General features: G+C 48.3%; 1 protein-coding gene across 1 annotated transcript in view; it reads left to right on the top strand.

The window, feature by feature from the left end:
* The window catches only part of LOXHD1 (lipoxygenase homology PLAT domains 1), a 163,503-nt gene extending 141,541 nt beyond the window's left edge, over positions 1-21,962 (top strand). The window contains exons 36-41 of the mRNA XM_041756584.1: positions 502-676; positions 2,274-2,459; positions 8,433-8,603; positions 14,321-14,453; positions 15,770-15,928; positions 21,102-21,962. Of these exons, the coding sequence (XP_041612518.1) occupies positions 502-676; positions 2,274-2,459; positions 8,433-8,603; positions 14,321-14,453; positions 15,770-15,928; positions 21,102-21,582 (1,305 nt within the window). The 3' untranslated portion in view covers positions 21,583-21,962. The remainder of the gene's footprint in view (positions 1-501; positions 677-2,273; positions 2,460-8,432; positions 8,604-14,320; positions 14,454-15,769; positions 15,929-21,101) is intronic.
* The last annotated feature ends 205 nt before the right edge of the window (positions 21,963-22,167 follow it).

The raw sequence follows: 22,167 nt of genomic DNA, 5'->3' as shown, positions 1-22,167 counted from the left end.
TTTCCATCTTGGGCTCTGCTCTCCTGGATTCAGTCCTTGAATGTCCCAGCCACCAAAGGCTATTTGTCCCGAGTCCCTGCAGGCTCCTACTCCCCTGTTCAGACATTAGTGGATTTTTCTTGAGCCAACAATATGGTTCCCACACCAAGGACAACCTGGCCTGCTTTAGGTATCTGTGGCTGTTAGTGTTTGGGTTGATCCATCTTTCTGTCATTCATTCAACAGATGTTTCTTACATATGATGACCGGTGCCTCTCAGAACATGTTTGGATGAATTACCCATTCCCAAATCCCCAAACTAAGGTTATCACAGCAGGGGCTTCAGAACTTGTGCAAGGCTTACAGTGCAGGGTCTTTGTCCCAGAGAGTCTAAGTCAGAAGAATCTCCTTGGGTCTGGAATCATAAGTCCCTGCGGTAAAGCCAAGGGGGCTGCATTATTAGCAGGTGGACAACTGGTGGAGGTGAGGGAGGGTGTTCCCACACTGACTCTTCTCACCCAGATCCTCCTGAAGAACATGAACACCGGAGACCTGACCATGTTCTACTATGGAGACTGGCTGTCCCAGCGGAAGGGCAAGAAAACCCTCGTGTGTGAAATGTGTGCTGTCATCGATGGGGAGGAGATGATGGAGTGGACCTCCTACACTGTCTCAGTCAAGACCAGTGACATCCTGGGTGAGTCAGGGCATCCCCTCCCACCTACCAGGCTCATATCCCCCTACCCTTTCCCTTCCTCAAATTCTGGCTCAGACCTGGGGCTCCGGTCAGGCTCTCATTTTCCTTTGGCTGACCTTCCAAATGTTAGTCAATGCAAGTCCTTTCCACCATGGGTCACTTTCTGTCCAGACAAAGCATTTCTTCTCAGTGACTGAACTGGCTCTGTCCCTCCTCCCTCAAGGAGGTCTAGGAGAACCTGATGAGACACTATGGTCAGCACTTTTGAAAACTATGTGGGAGCATGACTCATGACCCTATCTTCCTGCTGTTGCCTCATGCTCTCACCCAGGTGCTGCGCATTTCATATGCCCTTGGGCTCCTTTCCACATCTGTTGCTTGGCAATCATCTTCTGTGTGCCACCTTTGGCCTGGGGTCCTAGGATGGAGAGAGGACCCTGGGCCCCTGTGAGTCTGACATCCTGGTGGAGCAATGACAGTGCAGCTCTGACAGTGGTCTGCACAGGAGCTGGAGAACCCAGAAAAGGGTGCCTTACCTACCTGGGGGTCAGGGATAAAGGTCATGGAGGGCTTCCCAGAAGTGATACCAAAGTCTAGAGCAGAAGGACAAACAGAAGCCACTGAGGCAGACAGAACACCTGCTGAAGGGCCTTCCAAGCAAATATCCCAGTGTGTGCAAAGGTCTGAGGTTGAGAGGGAACACACTCTCATGGAGGCAGTGTCTCCTGCCTACCTTTCTCTATATCTCTATAACATGTTCTCCAGGAGCTGTTGCAAGGAATGTGACAAATTCATTCACACTGATTATAAATTACTAGTGAGAGATTAACTCATTGGCCCTAATAACCTACATTTTCAACAGGGAAGCATTTAGCCAAAGAAATTAAGCTCTCATGCTAGAATCTCAGGCATAAGTGATGGGTCAGTATAGTGGGTGCATTTGTTGGCACCTCTCTTCTTCCTTTCTCCTAACAGTGGAGCCTTTACTCTTTTTGCTAAAAGTTCCAAGTTTCCACATGTTTTCCACCCCTTTATCCCTCATGATATGTTCCCAGAAAGTAGTTGGTAAGTCCCTTGATAACTGTAGGGTGTGTGTGTGTCATGAAAGCTTCATGGAACCGCCTCTCCCAGAAGCACTTTCTTTTTAACTAAGGTCAATACATCTATTTGGCTTAAGCAAATGATGTGAAGCTCTAGTATAGACTGTCAACCAGGGGTAGATCTGGGGAACAAGGGACTTTCCTATTTCCTTCTGAACCCAGATTGTGTGAGAAGGAGCCTGGATTTCTTCATGGCATACCTTGTAAGTATGGGTCTATTTCCCCAGAAATACATGAGTTCTTGAACTAAACCACTCACACTTGCTAACCAGGACTCCAGTTAGCCCGATAGCATTGACAAGGCACAGATACCAGATGAAGGATTTAATTGGAGACCCAGGAGCCTAAGGAAAGTAACCAGACCTTTCCAACCTCCACCCTGGCCTCATCAACACTAAACTTCCCATGCTCCAAAGAAGGCAGCATGAAAACCAGAGCAAGTGGGCTGTGTGTTGGAGAAGCAAGGACATGGAACTCTTATCTTGTGCATTCCCTAGGAGCAGGCACCGATGCCAATGTGTTCATCATCATCTTTGGGGAGAACGGGGACAGCGGAACCCTGGCCCTGAAGCAGTCAGCCAACTGGAACAAGTTTGAACGAAACAACACAGACACATTCAACTTCTCCGACATGCTGAGCCTAGGCCACCTCTGCAAGCTGAGGGTCTGGCATGACAACAAAGGTAGATCCTCTCCTGAGCAGATCTCAGCTCTCCACCATCCCCCTGGCGGCATATTGACCCTTCTACCCCAGGGTGGCAGGCAACTAAAAACTGTTGATTGCCACCATTTTGATACTTCCAGCAGTTAGAAAATGTCCTGTGTTTCTAGACAGATATTAGAAATCAAGCTTAGTTTCTGACTACACCATAGTCTTGTTCATTACTCTTTCCCTAATGCCTATCACATTGACTGTACTATAGTAGGGACTTAATATGATTTTAATGGAATTTATTTATAGCCACGTTTCACTCTCTTAGATCCATTCCTGATTTTTTTTCATGCCTTAGTCACAGTAAACCCACATTTCTCTGGAATCATTTCCCCCCATGCCTTAATACTTTCAAGAATTAAGTCCTGGCCATGAATCTCGGGGTCGTGACGAGGTCCACTAATACCAGCTTCCCCCCTACCCTTGCCCATAATGCTAACTATGCATATATCTAAACTTTCTTATTTTTCTTGATGCATTTTTCTTCTATGCAAAAACTTGACAGCCAATCCTTCTGTATCTCCTCGCTGTCAAAAGAAAAGGGAGGCAGCTCAGCACCGCGGACAGCTCCCGACAGGTCCGGCTACATTTGTTACCGCTACCTTGGTTTAGGTGGCATGCTCTTCAAAAAGCTTGATTCCTCCCTTGGATAACTCAAGACTATATATGATGACCGTGGTCCCATAATGGCTCCTGGACTTAAAGAAGCCCTGGGGCACCAATGTTATCCCCTTGTAGGCAGAGAAGTGGGCCTCCTCCCCTCTGGCCAGATGTTGGATCTGAAAGCAGGGCAAAGAAGAGGGCTCTATCCTCACTCAACCCAGGTGGTTGGGATACTAGGGTCAGGAGAGGTACAGGGAAGTCCAGGTTCTGTGCCTAGCTTCCTCTTTATAGTAACTTTCTCCTCCATAGATGGAAGCTTAAATGTTAATATAAGCCAAGACAGCTAAATATGTCCTTAAGCTCTCTCTCTCTCTATGCCACATTTTTTTCATAGTTAGTTTAAAAATATTCAAGCTACATTATGCTTCCCTTGCATAGCAATTTATGAGGACAAAAATATTTCATTTGAGAGCCTTCCACACAAAAAAGTTGTGATGCCACAGAAGTTACAAACGTTTAGTTAACTTAATAACATGGCAATCGTCTCTTTCCTTGAATCTACCTTTCCATCTTTTTTTTTTGTTTATCCAATAATATTTTATGAAAAATGTTAAGGATGCACAAAAGTGTAGGAAATTGTATAATGAACTTCCACATACCCATCACATAGATTCAACAATTATGATTTGTCATACCTGCTTTCCCCTTTTCACTTTTCCTTTTTCTTTCTTAATTTCTTCTTGATTGCTGGATGATATAAAACCAAACCCTAACTTCACATTACCTCATCCCAAACATATTCAGGATATTTCCCTTTGAAAAATGGGCATTTTTTTTTTGAAAAATGGGCATTTTAAAGTAAAACCCAATGACACTATCACAGTTAACAGTGATTTCCTTGTGTCATCCAATTCCCACTCCATATGCGAATTTCCTTAACATAAAAAATGCCTTTGTACTTTTGGGTTTGCTTGAATCTGGATGCAAACAAGGTTCACATACTGCATTTAGCTGCCATCTCCCTTCAATCTCTTCAAATGCAGAGCATGCCTACTCCCTTTATTTTGTCAGGCCATTGGCTTGTGGAAGGGACTGGGCCCAATGATCCTATAGAACGTCTGCATCTGGACCTGTCTGTATGCTTATTATAATGTCTTTGCCTCTCAATTCCCCATATTTCCTACAATCTGGAAGTCAGCTCTAAAGGCATGCTTGGATTCAGGTTCTACTTTCTTTGGCAAGAATACTCTATAGGTGACATCAGGACTTCTTTAAAATGGGAACCGTGTGCTTCACATTACCTCACAGCAATCCTACTCCTTTTGATGCTCACATTGCACACCAGATTTCGGGATTGTCAGCCTGGTTACCCCGACCCCCCCATAACTGTTCATCTAACGGTTCCATCCAGTGATGATCAATTACAATGAATTACAAATGGAGATTTTCTAATTGTCCTTTCATATCCACTTATTAGCTACTATTCTTTTGTTTTAAAAAATGCGTCTATGATTACTGTGAAATATAGTTCATAGAAGAAAATCAAGGTAAATGATTTATTCTTCCCCTTAATTCAAATGACCTGCATAGCTTTTATAATACTGAACCAAATTATAACATTCTGTGGTTTTTCTGTAGTTCATCTTGGTCTTCTTGTTTTCTCTGATGAAAACTCTGGGGAAATGAAGACTCTTTTTTACCACAAAATTTGATCTATGATTTAAAAAGACCACTATGGTGGCTCCTGGGTGGCTCAGATAGTTAAGTGTCTACCTTCAGCTCTGGTCATGATCTCTGGGTCCTGGGATCGAGCTCCACATTGGGCTTCCACCTCAACAGGGAGACTGTTTCTCCCTCTGCCTCTCTCTGCTGAGCCGGGCTCATGCTCTCTCATGCTCTCTCTGTCTCTGTATCTACTCTGTCTCAAATAAATAAACTCTTTAATAAATAAATGAACAATAAATAAATAAACAAATAGGTCACTATGATGAATGTGGAAAGATAATAATTATAGTCAAGTACAGGACTAAAATTCTGGAGAACAACTAATTATCCATCCATAAGGTAGTGCATGCATAGATAATTTCCACGTGCATGGAGTGGAAAGCCATACAACTATGAAAGAGGATGAGGCAGCTGTGTTCTGATATGGATTGGCTGTGAGTGAAAGCATTAAACAGTGTGGAGTTACTATCTTTGTGTAAAAAAAGAAATAAAGTATAACTTTATAAGAGGAGACTTTGGGGGCACCTGCATGGCTCAGTCAGTTAAGCAGCTCCCTTCAGCTCAGGTCATAATCCCAGGATGTTGGGCTCCCTGTTCGGCAGGGAGTCTGCTTCTTTTCCTTCTGCCCCTCCCGTGCTCATGCTCCTGATCTTGTGCTCCTCTCTCTTTCTCTCAAATAAATTAACTTTTTAAAAAAAGAGAGACTTTATAAAGAAACAGACTCTCTAATGGTAGGTTTCAGATGATTCCCTCTTGGTCCATAGGGTCAGGCAGGGTCTCTACCATCAGGCTAGTGCTGGCTACACCACTAGCCGAGCTGTAACTGTGGGTTTGTCTTCACTAGTAAAAGCCAACCATGTGACATCAGCCTGCCCAGAGCTGCCTATTTCCAGCTACATGTCTGATAAGTTCTTAGTAGAGTTAGTTGTGTCAATCACATCCAGCAGTTCCAGAACAAGGCAACTAAATCAGCAACGAGAAAAGAGCTGAAGACAAGTGTCTTTCATTTTAAAGGAGTTGCGATTAGCCTATTTACCACAGAAGGAGAGTTTTTTCTTTTTTTATTTTCCAAAACTCCTACTTGAAAGGAGAATTGGGGATGGGTGAGATGATGCCTTGCTTTCAGAGGATAAGGGAAAGGGGGGATGCAGCGGGTAGAGAAGCAACCAGGCACCAGGGCAACCCAGGCCAGGCACATTCCTTCTCTGGCACTGAATTGTCTGTAGGTAAAGTTAAAACCAGCCCAGAATCCACCCCTTCCCCTCAGCTCATTGTCACCACCCTGCCTGGAGTCCAGGAAGAGTAATTTAGGAGCGAAACCTACTTGGGGTATGAAGCAGGGTAAATAGTGTGTTCTGGCAACAGAAATGATCTTGTGATGACCACCTCTCCAGTTAATGTCATCCCTCTACACTAACACCCATGCATACACACACTTATAATTCCCATCGATCATTTTGTCACCATGTCATAGACAGACCATCAGATCCTACAGTCAGGAGAGAGGACATTAAGTCTCAAGACGTGGCTCTGGGACCAGCAGCATCAGCATGACCTAGGAGAGATGGCAATTCTTGGACCTCACTACAAACCCACTTAATCAGAATCTCTGGGAGGGGGCCTAGTAGTCTGGTTCAACAAGCCCTCTGGTGATTGCAGTGCAGGTCCTAGTTCTTAGCCATGGCTATACATTGAAATCACTGGGCAGCTGTAAAGACCATTGATGCCTAGCTCCTACTCCAGAGATTCTACTGTAATTGACTTAGTTAAGGTCTGGATAGCAGAATTTCCCTTTTTCGCTCTCTCTCTCTCTCTCTCTCTCTCTCTCTCACATGCTCACGTGTACACACACACACACACACACACACACACACACACACACCTTCTAAGAGGACCAACATTTTGGCTTCTCTTTCTCTGAATTCCTTTTTATTTGCCTCTCACTTTCTCTGATCCACTCTGGAAGCCTGTAAGGACTGCTCCAAAAGGTTTTCTGTGCACTATTTCCAGACTGAACACACCAGGGGTTATGAAGTAGTTGAATCAGTTTCATGATATTATCAGGGACCATCTCAGAAAGCAGCCAATGTATAACCTTACAGGCAGACCTGGCCCTAATGTGGAAAAGTAAAAGTATTACCGAAATTTTTTAAAGTTTATGAATAAAATTACTCAACACTGTTTAACTCAGCTGAACTGTTTAAAATTTTAACATCATTGTTTTAGCCCTCTTGGGTTTCTACTTCAGTAAAGATCTATTTTAAAAATATGTGAAGTGCTTTTTAAACCCAGAATGAAGCTATCCTAGGACTGCCGATGTGTATGCCCTGCCCAGGAGCCTCCACATCTACCCCCTACACCCCCAGGAGACAGAGGGACTAGACATCTTTGTCTGTCTTTGTGCTTATAAGACCCTTGAGACCAGCATCAGGATCTACAGGTGTTTTTTGGGCAGTGTCCAATCCTAGAGACTGGCTCTTTGGGACATAGGAAGGCCCACCACCTAGGAGGTCAAAACATGAGAGTTGAACATATACATGGCATCCTTGGGAGGTTGCCTTGTGGACTATTTATGAGCAGCAAGTATCATCACCATAACCTGTCACACACTGGATTTCCCCTCCACGTGTGATGGGCACTTTGGCTTTCAGAGTTCTCAGGGGTGAAGAGTAACTGAACTGTTGTGTGGTACAAATAACATGTAGCTGCCACAGCAAATGCACAGAGATTTATACTTGATAGTGATGATTTTGGGGAAGCACTTCTGAGGGAAGCCCTGCCAATTACAACAGAAGTAACTACATGTTCAATATTAGGCCAAGATCTTTCAATTTTAATATATATCCTGAAGAAATAGCAGCTTCTAATCCTTTCTATGATTGCAGAACAGCCAAGGCCCTCAAAGTCATAACATATCCAGCATTCATTGGGCAGCTACTACATCCCAGATAATACACAAAGCATTAGGGAAACAAAACCAAATAAGACCAGGTCCCTGCTCCAAAAAACTTATGGTCAGAGGAGAAGACACCTGTAAACAGTGATGACACAGTGTGGTCAGAGTGTGGCCAAGGCAGGTGCAGGGACACCAGATACAGGCCTACTGAGTAATCAGGGGACCCTCATGAAGGCTTTCCTGAGGAAGTGATGCCTGAACTGATTCTGGAAGGATCATGGGCATTAGCCAGGTGTCCACCTGGCATTAGCCACTTCATACTAGTGTCATGAAGTAATCGAATTCATCCCTTAGCTCTGTAAACTCTCAAAAAGTCAGTGACCCCCATTGTGAATCTGATTAAAGCTATGAGTCCTCTCTCTAGTGAAATGTGCATGTGTAATTATAGCACAATTTCTCAGAGCCCTTAGACAGCTTCATTCCCATACACAAATACTCTAAAGGCTCATGAACCCCAAGTTAAGGATTTTGCAAGGAGAATGATATGCTCTGGGCTAGAGGAGCCCTCAGAGACCACCTAACCCACCTCCTCATTTCATCAACAAAGGCCCAGAGGGGACAGAACTTGGGTGGGCACAGGCAGCCAGTGGCTGGTGGCAGCAGAAAGCTGAAAGCACGGCAGTGTGTTTGGCTCCCAGTCCTCATGAGTCTTCTCCACAGGGATCTTTCCTGGCTGGCACCTGAGTTACATCGATGTGAAGGACAATTCACGGGACGAGACCTTCCGTTTCCAATGTGACTGCTGGCTTTCCAGGAGCGAAGGGGACAGGCAGACGCTCCGTGACTTAGCCTGCACCAACAATGAGATCCGTGATGAGCTGGAGGAGACCAGTATGTGGGGGCGGGGCAGGTGTGACTCAGGGACTGAATCTTCAGAGTTAAATGAGAGGTAGATGGCGGGGGTAGGGGTAGGGGGATGGCTTTGGTAAATCCAAAGTAGAGACAGTTATAGCCGGAGGGGAATCAGATGTCCAATGAAGGAAAGCATAAATAAACACCCTAAATATTACTTGGTGAATTGGAACAGCCAAGACACTGATCCCAGATCTTGGCACCCCAATCATAGGGACTAATTAGGTTAGCAGAAAACCACTGGGGACAAGTTCACCCTGCCCTGAGGGCTGGGCTAGGCACGTTGGTGGGAAGCTCTCTGTCTGGTTTATTTTTCTCTCACAGGCTCCATACAATTGGTGCCTGTGGCAACAGCTGACAAATCAAGACTTCTGGAAACAGAATATGCAGGGGGAGCCAGCATCTCCAGCAGCCACTTTCCTCTGATCCTTCCTGGGGGGATATTTAAAGGGGAAATGTAATTGATCCTTAAAGTGGATGGCCATCCAAGATGAGGGAGTTGTTTCTTTACTATAGATGCCAGTATCTGGGTTCAACAGATTCGAAGAAGTTTTTCAAAGGCAGAGCCCAGTGTAAAGAAAGATTTTTTTAACCTTAGTTTTCAAGGTAATGCTTAACTTCAGTAAGAGGTGACCCCCTAAAGCTCAGTGGTTTAACCAACCAAAACATCTCTCACTCATGTAATAAACCATCCAGTGTGCGTTGGCAGACCTTCCAACACTGTGATTCAGGGACCCAAGCTCTTTTGATCTGGGTCTCTGCCATTTCCAACGTACGGCTCCCATAGTTCTTGCAAAAGGAAAAATAACAAGAAACTAATCACTTGGTTCCACCTAGATGCAAGGGCACCTGGGAAATGTAATTCCTTGCTGGACAGGCCCTCACTGGGGGCAAGCGCTGTATACAGTGGAAGGGAAGCATGGCTCTCTGGTACAAAACCACCTGCTCATGTTAGTCACACCATCCAAACTACTCAATCATGAACTGCTCCAAGAGATAGCGAGCACTATGTCTCAAGGAGCTTCCAGCCAAGTACCCTCTTATACCATGCAAGGATTCCTGCCCCAAGTGTGGGCCACACTTCCTGAGGATTTACTAGGTGTCCATCTTCATTATAGCTGCCGTGAGTGGTGCACACCACTTCGTGAAACTCCAGTTTATTTGTTATCAACCGTTGCCCCTGGTTAGTCTCCCTATACAACTGGAAGCTCCCAGAGGTCAGGGACAGAGTCACTCATGTTTGCAGTCTTCTGCAGCTCTGTAGGCTTGAGACTTGCTAGGTGTGCATTTAGTGCTCAGCAAACAGAAGAAGAGGCAGTTCTTTTTCTTGGAGCCTCCTATCTTGTGAGGGGCAGAAGCGTAAGCCCCTTATGCAATAGGAATGCTAAAGCCCCTTACTCACGTGCCGAGAGGAGCAATAGAGGCTCCTGAGGCCATTGGCGTTCAGGGGAAGAGAGATTTGTGCTGCTCAGAGCATAAACAGTCTCCTTCACAGATTTTCTGCCAAACAGCTGCTAAGACCTGCGGGAGTGGGGTTGGCAGGGAGATCGCGGAGGGGAGGCGGCTTTTGTGTTAGTTCTGGAAGGATGCAACACACTGGAGACTGGACAGCGGGAGCTTGGAGCCTAGGAGCTTGACTGTGTGATCTGTCTTTACTGAGAGGCTGTGGAGGGCAGAGTGGCGCCCTCTAGGTGTCCATAGGGGAACAGACAGCCATACCTGTGTCCTCAAATGGAGGGTCACCCTGAGGGGAGCCACGGACACAGCTTATTTAACCATTTGGCAAAGATTTACTGAGCTCCTGCTAAGTGTCTACAGCCTCTTCTGAGGTCTGGGACATACCAATGAATAAAACAAAGACCTTGCCCTGGTGGCACCTACTCTCAGTGTCTATGACCCCGGGGTGCTCCTGGATACTCAGCTTGTGAGAACAAACACCCCCTCAGTACTCCAACAGAGCATCATCTGTGGAAAGCACTCTACACCTCTATTCTTGTTAGGTCCTCACAGCTCTACTCCCACCCTGTGAGCTAGATAGGGTGCAAATTCACACCTCTGTACCATGGGTAAGGAAAACAGGAACCCAGAAAGGTGAAGTGACACATCTCAGGCCCATTCGCAGCTGATAGGACCCAGGTGGCCTGATTCTTAGACCAGGACCCACTACTCTGCTGCAGGCTGTCTTGTCTTTATTGGGCTTGGCACTACTCCAGATGGGCCACGTGCCCCCACTTGACGTAGCCCCCTGTTCTCTGCCTTCACCTCTAACTCTTGTTAGCAGTTCCAGAAGCGGCTCCCAACCCTCTGCCAGCACCTGCCTCTGCAAATGATTCCAGTGCGCAGCAGAGCTGAAAACCATTGGCAACCTTTAAATAACACTGACATCTGAGTTCTGTTGCAATTAATCCAGAGTAAGTGCTGAGCGGTAGGATTACATGCTCATGTGTGCACATGCATGCACATATGCACACGTGCACGTACACGCACGCACACACATACCTGGGAGGATCTCTGTCACTGGGACATCCTCCAGGAAGACCAGTGCTTCCCTCTTACAGCCCTTCTCCTTCCTGTTCTCCCTCCCTTGACACCTTTTAGGGCTGCTCAGTCAGTCTTATCTGCAACATTTATAGCCCAAATATAGTCCAGTTTGATGCCCAGCTCCCCAGGGATGGAGGACTTACTGCTTCACTGGGCAGTTCTGTTAGAACATCCATCTTCATACTCACGTTCTCGAAGCTTCCATTCTTTGGCAGTCCCAATGGAGCCAAACAGAAAATTTCAGGAATGGTCAGAACTCTTGGTGGTTTACGCCTGAACTCCGAATCTGAGCTGGCTCCAGCAAAGAGAGAATGTGTTGTTTCCCAGAACTTGGAAGTCTCAGGTGGAGCTGGCTTCGACTTGGCTGTCTCTAGAGGCTCCAGTCATTTCAGCACATCTCTGTCTCCCATTTCCTCTTGGCTCTGCTTCTTTCTCTACATTGTGGGAAAATGGTTGCTGGTAACCCCAGCCCCACAGCCTTCTACTTAACAGCCTCAGTGGAAGGGAAGAGCGTGTTTCCCAAGGGAAGATTCTGATTGGCCATCCACACCACACAGCGGGAGCTCTCCTGACACTGTGAGGTGGGAAAGATGATCTTCCAGCAAGTTCTGGAAGCCCACTGTCCTCTTTCGGCCCCTCCACAAAGCATCATTTGCCTCTGCAGTTCCTGCCTCAGGACAAACACCTGTTTATTCAGCCCCTGCTCATATGATGGGATATCCTGAATTTCTTGCTCATCTTCTGCAGATGCCATGCCCAAGGGCAAGATTGCAAAGGTGGTCTGCTCTCCCTCCCCTGTCTTGCCACTTGAACCACATTCATGCCCCCAGAGCCCATGGTGGCTTTGCTGGTTCCCCCTTTGTGCTGGTGACTCACACTGTGGCTGCTGGGCTCCAGCTGGGCTTGCCTCGTGAATGTGCGGGCCCCCACAGGTGACCTTACACTGATCCCCACTAGCCTGGGCTCACCATTCCCACCTCCCTCACTCTTTTAGGTCCCTGATGCTCCTTTGTCCATTTCCTCCCAGCAACACATACACAAAGTTGAGAATCGTGCCTTCCACGTTTTTATCAAGCCATCGATGAAATACCAGGACAGAGGACAGGGTGAACTATGTTTATTGAAACTTCCTTTCAAAAGACCACAGATGACACTGGCAGCATTTGTTCCTAATCTCTCTAAATGTCCCTGCTGACACACCTTACTTTGCTACCTTACCCTCGAGACCAACAGGGAAGGATTATGGTCTGTTGGCATTCCATCTGCATTGGTTCTTGAATCTCCGACTTGAATTCACCTAGTGAGCTTGTGGGTTTCTAGCACCTCTGCCTCATCCCTTAGGTGCCGACAAACCATTTCCTCAACAAAGCCCAGGATCCACTTGGAAAACTCACAGGTTTGCAGAAGTCACCCCACCCCCTGTAGGGAAAACAGTATATGCCAGTGGGACCTGACAATGGCTCAGCCATCCCAGGTCCTCCGTGTCCTGGGCTGGGATTTTGTACAGACCCACAGAGCCTCACCTTCCTCAGAAGTTATGCGCTTTCTGTGGCTCTCCTCCCCTATCGTAGGCTACCTGCCTCCTTGTCCAGATCCATTGCACCCATCTCAGCAGCAGACCCTCTCCTTGAGAGAAGTTGCAAGGGTAGAATGGAGAGCGTTACACTGAGCTGCAGACACAGCCGTGCCTTCTCTCCATTTTACCACATCTCTGGGAGAAAGGCGCAGAAACAGAACTGTCTTTTGTATCCAGAATCCCAGACCTTCCATGATTGCTTTTACTGCTACAAGAGCCATATACACAGGGGGCTCTCGACAGCTCCATCTCTGGCCTGATCCCTGGGGAGCTGGCTCGAGTGAACCCCAGCCTCCCTCACCTCCTCAGTCTTTGCCTGTGCTCCTCCCTTTATCCAGAACCTCCTTTCATTTTCCGCCAGTGGTTATTGTGGCTCTTCCTCGAGCGCAGGCTCAGGTGCTGCCTCCTTCCTGAGGCTTCCAGTGGCCGGATCATTCATTCTTTCGCTCATCAAATATGTATCAAGTGCCTGCATGCCAGGCACTTTCTGAGCACTTGGGATCTGTCAGTGAGCCACACGAAGACTCCTCCCCCTGCCCTCATGGAGCTTACATTCAGGGCGGAGGAGGAGTACGATAAACAGTAAAATAATAAGCAAACTACATAGCATGGTAAGAGGTAACAGGTGGTAAGGAGAAGAGAAAAATATGGAGCACCTGAAGGCAGGCCAAGAGTGCTGGGGGCAGTCAGGTGGCAATCTCAGTTGAGAGACTGGGGCCGACCTCATAGCAAGAATGAGGTGAAGGCTGAGCCAAGCCAGTGTGAGTGAAGAGAGAAAGGGGGACAGCGCTGCAGCACAGATCTCCCACAGGGCTTCAAGGCCTCCAAGACAGCAGGGAGACAGAGTGCATGGAATGTGCAAGGGAGAAAATACGAGAAGATGGGGTTGGAGAGGTAATGGGCCGCTGATTCTTCCTCTCTCCCTGAGCTACCTTAGCCCTTTGTTGCAAGGTTACCACATCCCATCTGTGGTCTGTTGCCAATGTGAGTCTGGGGCTGCAGAGGGAATTCTAGGGTCCTCCAGAACCCAGCCCCCTTCTGACCCTTGGCACCCACATAACAAATGTTGCTGAGTGAATGCAGAGGTGCTTGAGGGAAGTGCAGGGGAGGAATGCGGTGATGCTGAATGCGACACCAGAGTCAGAACTGACACAGGGCAGGCCCTGATGCTTGTGGATAGACTTCAAGGCCCGCCCCAGGAGTCTGGCCTGCCCTCAACTTCCTTGTCCCTTTCCCCTCTGCTCCCTCCTCTGCAAGTGAGCTCCATTTTGCATCTTGGGTGCTGTCCCTGTCTGAAAGCCAGGCTCCAGCACCTCTCCCAAAACTCATTGCCACCTCCTGCTTCCTGATGCTTCACTTTCAGCGACTCCCATGGTCACCAGGCAAAGCAGTTGCTCTATAAATAAAAGAGATGCTTATGGTGGCTCCAGATGGGGGCAGCTTCTTGTCCTAGTGCCTCATTGTGAGGATTTCAACCCGCAGCCAGGCTGTGATCTGTCTAAGATCAGAGGGAGGACCTGGGAGCCGCGGGTGGGGGTGGCTTTGCCTAGCTGACCCTCTCCTACCTTCTCCACTGCAGCCTACGAGATCGTCATAGAAACAGGCAACGGAGGCGAAACCAGGGAGAATGTCTGGCTCATCCTGGAGGGCAGGAAGAACCGATCCAAAGAGTTTCTGGTGGAAAATTCTTCCCGACAGAGGGCCTTTAGGAAGTAGGAAGGGGGGTTCTCGCAGGGGATTGATGGATGGGGCGGGTGAGAGGCAGTGTGTGTGTCTGGGGCTGCAGAGGGAGTTCTAGATGAGGTCAGGAGGGTGGGGCCTCTTGGTGGGCGCCATAAGTGGTGCCTAAAATGGGCCTAAACGGCAAGCACTTATTGAGTACCTACTATGTGCCAACCCTGTGCAAACTCCTCCCTTAAAAAAGGAAAAGGAGGGAATTACCACCCAAAGAGAGGCCACTATATGAGAATTCAATGATCCCCACCACTAAAAAGAGAGGATGACCTGTAACGTGCTAGGGCCACTAATTATCTCTACAATAGCAGTCATACTACAATATATGACTATATTAACATGCTCTACACCTTAAATTTACACAGTTTATGTCAAATATATTTCAGTTTTTAAAAGTTCATGGAAACTACCGCTAAAATGAAGAATTAATTGATTAAAGAGAGCCCACTTTGTAGCAGGACCAGGTAACAATGCAGACCATGGTCTTGTTGAAAAGAAAACATTCAACCATGGGATTACAGGAGAGTGGTCCTGTGAGACACCACAGAACTCAGCTCTACTTAGAAGGAGACAGGGAGAAGAGGGCCTCTAAGATGCTTTATAGGAAAATCAGACTTGGGTTTCGGGTCCAGTCACCTCTTCTGGCCACTCCTGGTTGGCAGGCAGGCCTGGAGAATGTCCTCTCCTCCTCCACGCCTGAGCCACCTCTGAACGGCCCAGATGCCCACTTCCTCTTCCCGTTCTCTCCAGAACCGCTTATAGAATCTCCCCTTCCCGTGCCTCACTGTACCTGTCATTGGAACTCCCTGTGCCCCCGGAGGGAGTCTAAGCTCCTTAGACTGGCCCTGTGAGGCCACCAGAGCCGGCCGCACCCACCTTCCTGCTGCCCCTTCCCTGGGTGCACCCTGACGGCAGCCAAGCCAATACTCCCCCGGCGATGCCCAAGCCTCCTTGCCTGCAGGCCCCATCCTGTGACTTGTCCCAGGCACCTCCCCCTCGGGGGCCTCTTCCCTTGCTCCCGAGGCTCTGCTCTCTGAATCCGGGCCCGACACCCAGAGCCCAGGGCTTCACCCTCCTCCCAGCTCCACTGCCTCATGATGTTACCACTCACCGGTGCTGGGATCAGGCAGGGTTTTTTTCCTTTTATTTAATGACTGTGGTTGTCTTGTTCCAAAATCCGATGGAACCCCTGCTCCTCAGACCACCGCCTAGAATGCCATAGGCACTCAATAAATGCTCACTCCCTTCAGTGGGCGTGGGCAGCTCTTATTGGCCGTACCTTTGTGTCCTGCAGGGGGACCACAGACACGTTTGAGTTTGACAGCGTCTTCTTGGGGGACATTGCCTCCCTCTGCGTGGGCCACCTGGCCAGGGAGGACCGGTTCATCCCCAAGAGAGAGCTGGTCTGGCACGTCAAGACCATCACCATCACCGAGCTGGAGTACGGCAATGTGTATGTACTTTGCCTCCACCCCCTGCTCTCGGAAGTGCTGCTCACTCTGTGGGGAGGGACAGGGGCTAGACCTCGGAAGAGACACCAGGGCCTAGGGAGCTGTCCCCTGTGAGGCCCTCTTATTCAGGAGACTTACGAGGTGGGAAGGGAAGAGGCAGCTGTACTGTTCTGGAGCTTTCTGAGCCATAGGCCTACCCGCAGAGACAGGGACTGAACCACATAAGCTTGGATGCTCTGGCCTTTTAATCCAGGGATGCTTCCTTGGGAAAACACTGAGGAAGCCAAACAGTGCCAGGCAGTGGACACTTTCCTCCCTTCCTCTCCCATCCCTGTGCCATGACAGAGAAATATAGCTCTGAAGCGTCCGTCACAGCAAAAGCCCTGCCATCCTAGTGGGCAGAGTGAAACCAGAGACCAGTGGGAGTAACCCCATGGCCCACCTGCCTCTGAGGACTCTGGATAAAGAGCTTTGCATCGCCACCCCCACCCCCACCCCCTACCACTGCCCTCCAGGGCCTTCTGGAGACTCAGGCATTTCTGGAGGATTAAGGTTTTGGTTACCTGGGTAACAGTCCACAGCCATCAGTTTTTCTAATTAAAACCACTTGGTTACCACACTGGATGCCAGAAAGAGCCCTGAGGCCCTGGAAGGCACCAGGAGAGGAAGAAGGGGATGCTGGGGGCGGTGCTGGCCTCTGGGAGGCTGGGCCCAGAGAGTGAGCAGCAGGCGAAGTGTACAACTCCCAGGGCCAGCCTGCCACCACTTGCTGGGGCACCTCTGCTCCAGAACCGGCCCCTACCCCGCCCGGGGCAGTGTCTTCACCGTAAGCACCTAGACACGCAGAAGCAATAGCCAGGTGCAGTCTCTGCTGCACACTCCGGCCTACGGGAGCCCAAGCTGCTCAAAGCCATGTCTATCTACGCCCCATCTGTGGTAGGCAAGCATCCTAGGATCGGCCTCCTCTGACCCATCTTCCCCTTTGGAAATTCCAGGAAAGGATTCTGACTTCAAAACTTCTATCTTAACCAGCTCAGGTGGCCATATCCAAAGACCACAGACTGGGTGGCTCAAATTGCAGACATCTTCCTCTCACTATTTGGCGAGGTTGGAAATCGGAGGTCGGGGTACCAGTGAGGGTGGGTCCTGACGAGGCCTCTCTTCCTAGCTTGCTGTGTCATTATGGCAGAGAGAGAGACAGAGAGCGAGTGAGAACTCAGGTGTCTCTTCCTCTTCTTATAAGAGCACCGTTCCCATCAGGGGGTCTCTCCCTCAGGACCTCATCTAAACCTAATCACCTCCCAAATACCACCCAAATGATGTCACACTGGAGGTTTGGGCTTCAACATATGCATTTGAAGGTGGGACATAATTCAGTCCCTTTCAGCCCGCCATGTTATCTAGTGCTCTTTCAGAGAAAAAAACCAGCAGGCACAATAAACCCTGGCAGAGTTCTGGGTTGTGGCTGCTTGGACCCACACTGATGGGGTCTTGAGAGCTGGGACACGGAGGGCCCAGAGGCATTGCCAAGTCATCCAGCAAGCCAGGGCCAGGGCAAAGCCCCTTCTGCCACCCAATGCTGCCTCCCAACCACATGGAGTATGGCTGCTGATACCACACCTCTGCAAACCCCCCAAATAAACCAAACAGTACAAGGCAATACAATACAATACAATACAATACAATAATAAAATGAAATCATTCCCACTTGGGTTGGCTTTAAACCGACAATGTTGGCATCAAGAAAGAGAGCAAGCCAAAAATCTCAGCACCGGCCAGCATCTTCCAGTCTCAGAAGGAAGGGGAAAAGCAAGCTTCACTCATGAACTTCCTACCCCATAATCCTGGGGCTGAGTTGTAAGATTTATCTCCCAGTGGAAAGAAGCCACCATTCCTACACCCTCAAGAGTATGGTCTTTTGTCACTGTGTTGCCAGGGCTGCAAGGGGAGGAAGGGATGGATGTCCATGAGGTGTGGGATCTTCCCAATGGGAAGAAGGGGATGCAGGAAATCCAGACCCCGGATACTAGAGCTGTCACCTGATCAGCCATGTCACCTCAGTGACAGTGGTAACCCATCACTTCTCTGTGCTCAGTCTCTCCTCCCAGGAAGAGAGCTGGATGTTCACTGGAGCCTGGTGCTGGGGGGATGCTGACAGGGGTTCCAACTCAGGGAGCTCTCAGAGGTCATGCTCCAGCCCACCTGCCTGTGCAGTGTCAAGCCTGTGGTTCCTGAGGGGTGGTGTTCCTTTCCAACCACCATGTCAACCATCATGGTCAGACTTCCATGAATTACAAATGAATTTAATCTCCATCGCCTATAAACACAGTAACGTCAAACTTTCATCTTTAAACTATTTCCAGTTCTAACCCCTCCTCTGCCATGGGCAATACCTCCTAACCAGTTCTCCTCCACCACTAAGATCCTCAGAATTTTGGTGGAAGAACACACACAGGGTTTTTTTTTTAACCAAGAATAACTTTATTGTTTGATCTCAATACCATATATAATACACAGTCATTATATTGGTATGCACCTGGGTGGTACGGTCAGTTGAACATCAGACACTTGGTTTCAGCTCAGGTCATGATCTCAGGCTTGTAGGATCGAGCCCCGTGTAGGGCTCCAAGCTCAGCACAGAGTCTGCTTGAGATTCTCTCTCTCCCTTGGCTCCCCCCACCAACTCTCTCAAATAAATAATAAATATTTTTAAAAATACACAGTCATTATAAAAATACAAATAATACAAAAAGTCTGTAAGAGAAAAAGTCTGTAAGAGAAGCCCTACCCATCAGAGATGGCCACCATGAGTATTTGGTGACTCTACTCTCTCTGACACTTTACTAATATATCACAAACACTGTTCACCGAACTGTGATCTTATTTACATGTTTTTCAAATATTATATTTCATCTCTCTTCATTTGTATTCTTTGCTTTTGCCTTTATCCTTCCTGATGACCCTACCCTCATTTCCAGTGAGGAAAGCTGGGGATGTGTCCTTCCACCTCTAGGGTCTTGACTCCACAAAGCCCTGGGGTCCCACATTTTGGTGATCTTATGATAGAAAGCTTTTCCTTATAGCTATACCAGGGAATATTTTTCAGCCATTAAAAATAATGAATTAAATATGTACCAGATGACTTGGAGCAACTCCCAGGAAAAGTAAGATATGGGAAAACACATATTATATGATGCCATTTTGTAAAGGGAACACTGACATCCCGCATATGTCTGTGTCTATGTGGGTCTGTGCAGGGCTGGGTGAAATGGAAGGAAATTTGGCAAGATACACCCACAACTGTTACATGGGTTATCTGAGGTAAAGGTGGGATGTTGAAGTGGAAAGGAAGGAGGGGAGAAAGGAGAGAGAGCCAAGCAAAAAGGAGAAGAAAAGGGTGCATTTAGAAAAACATGCATGCGGTCACATGATGTGTGCATTTATATAGAATTATGTATATCAGAGAGAATTTGCATAAAGAAATACATTTTTAAAGAATGTCTAAACAAAGAATGAAGTTATATCCCCTCTAAGAAAGTGTGGTATGTAACAACAATCCACATTTATCAAGTGATAACTGGGGGAAGAGAGATCTTGAAACAGAATAAGGATTTCCTGCCCGAGTCTTTCCATGGTTGGCGTCTCAGGTGGCTTAAGCAGGCTGGCCCTGGGTCCAGCTCTGGCTCACCCTGGGCAATGACTTCTGCAAGACTTAGTCTTCCCTTCTCTGAAATGGGAGGATGACACCTACAGCTCAGGGTTGTTGTGGGACTGGATGTGATGCAAGAATGCAAAGCCTGGCATTTGAGGAGGGTGTAGGTAAGCAAGCTTTTTGCAGTTATGGATTTTCATCTAAAAAGGATCTGATTTTGCAGCACTGGGCAGGCCCTGTCTGGGCTGAAATCCTGACATCATCAGTCAGTGCCAGGATAGCTTATCTCCGAAGCTGTTTCAATATTACCAGTTGAGTGGGAAGAGACCACACCAGTTGTTCAATTCAAACCTCTAGAATTGTCAATGGGAAAACCAAGGTCCAGGTAGGGGATGTGGTTTGCCCAAGGACATATGGGTGGAAGGTGGCAGGGCTGGGGCAGACCCCAGGCCCTCTTTGACCCCATGGAGCATTTTCTTTCCACTGAGCCCTCTGACTTTCTCCTTTGTAATTAATTATTGGGCTCACTACCATTACCCAGAGGGTAAAATTATGGTTGTGTGGGCTGGGGGTGCAGAGGGAACTTTCTGGTCCAAGACCATTTCTCTTGGCCTTAGACTTGCTTCTGCTTATGGCAACTTCTTCAGTAAGGACTTTCTCTTACCCCTTTCACTCTACAGACCATGAGTACGTGGACACACACATGTGTGTGTATGCGCCCCCCACCCCCACACAGACATACTCACTCATAGCTCAACTCAGCCCAGTGCAAGGGATTTGGGACCACATGTTCCCCAATGACATTTCCACTTGGCTTTCCTTGGGACTATCACTCTGAATCCTGTAGCTATCTCTGCAGGTGACAATACCAAGTATAAATATTCATAAGTCCCTTTGAAAGAGCAAGGGGACCAGCATGGTTGGGGTGGAGTGAGCTTAGACTGGGCTGGGTCAGAAAGGGTCCAATCACATAGGGTCTTACAAACCTTTATAAGGTGGTGGTTTTTACTTAACCTCAGAAGCCACTGGAGGATTCTGAGCAGAAGGACTGCATTCTTGGGCTTACATGTATGTCCACAGAGTCACTTGGCTGCTGTGTAAAGAATGGACCACAGGTAGCAGGAAGCTGGGAGACCAGCTAGGAGTCTGATCTATCCCAGGGAGGAGGTGCTGGTGACTTGGACCAGAGGGACAGCAGAGCAGATACTGAGATACTGCATAGTCTTTCAAGTGGCTGATTCTGGACCTATTTTAAAGATGGGGTCAATGAGATTTTGCTGGTGGATTGGACATGGAGTATGGGGGCCAGTGAGGCATGAAAGGAGAATCAAGGAGCCTCTGGAAGGATAGAGAAGCCACTTACTGTGAATCTTAAGAAAAATAAGACCATGTCCTCATATTTTAATGCAGGCATTTCCAGTCCTAATATCCTGCCACCTGGGGAAGGAATCATTTATGGACCAGGGCCCAGGGGGAGCATGAGCCTGGGCTGGTATCCACGGAGCCTCCTTCCTCCCTTCTAGGTACTTCTTCAACTGTGACTGCCTCATCCCCCTCAAAAGGAAGAGGAAGTACTTCAAGGTATTCGAAGTCACCAAGACGACGGAGAGCTTTGCCAGCAAGGTCCAGAGCCTGGTGCCAGTCAAGTACGAGGTCATTGTGACGACAGGCTATGAGCCAGGGGCAGGCACCGACGCCAACGTCTTCGTGACCATCTTTGGGGCCAATGGGGACACAGGCAAGCGGGAGCTGAAGCAGAAAATGCGCAACCTCTTCGAGCGGGGCAGCACCGACCGCTTCTTCCTGGAGACGCTGGAGCTGGGCGAGCTGCGCAAGGTGCGAGTGGAACACGACAGCAGTGGCTACTACTCAGGCTGGCTGGTGGACAAGGTGGAGGTCACCAACACCAGCACCGGAGTGGCAACCATCTTCAACTGCGGCAGGTGGCTGGACAAGAAGCGGGGGGACGGGCTCACCTGGAGAGACCTCTTCCCTTCAGTCTGAGGGGCTGGAGGCTCTCCTTCCCACCCCCTCCCTGAGATGCTCCTGACTCTACCTTGGGTTTCAGCAGGGCTTTCCCAAAGCCTCGTGGAGCTGGGACTGGGGTCCAGCAGGGGGGCATGCGTGGCATGTGGCCCAGAACTTCATGGTTCTCCAGAGGCCACTGAGGGTGACTAGTTGTGGGGTCCTGCCCCTCCCCAGGCTCTTGGACCTACAGGGATCAGTCAACATGTGTCACAATCTATGGCTGCACAAAAAGAACTTTTTGCGTTTTCTTTTCCAATAGCAGCAATGGCCAGGCTGAGACCTGCTGCCATGTGTGGATGGGAAATTGGGGCTTCACCCAGGGGATAAAAGTGGGGAAGAAGAGACCATTGAGATGGTGTATTTTAAGCGAAAACTAATTAACATGTTCTTCCCAAAAAAGCTGGGCTAATTAAATTATTACCAATCACACCTCAGAAAGAACTCATCTTGGCATCTAACTCACTAAGAAATGCATCCCTTTCCCCAATTTCAATAAATCCAGTGGCAAACGGAGAAAAACATCAGGAGGAAATGTTTTTGCCCTGGAGGGGTTTATGAGCC

Source organism: Vulpes lagopus, chromosome 1 (assembly GCF_018345385.1).
Source record: "Vulpes lagopus strain Blue_001 chromosome 1, ASM1834538v1, whole genome shotgun sequence".
NCBI classification, from domain to species: Eukaryota; Metazoa; Chordata; class Mammalia; order Carnivora; family Canidae; genus Vulpes; species Vulpes lagopus.
The sequence above is the reverse complement of the archived record's forward strand: the minus strand, read 5'-3'. Positions and strand labels throughout refer to the sequence as shown.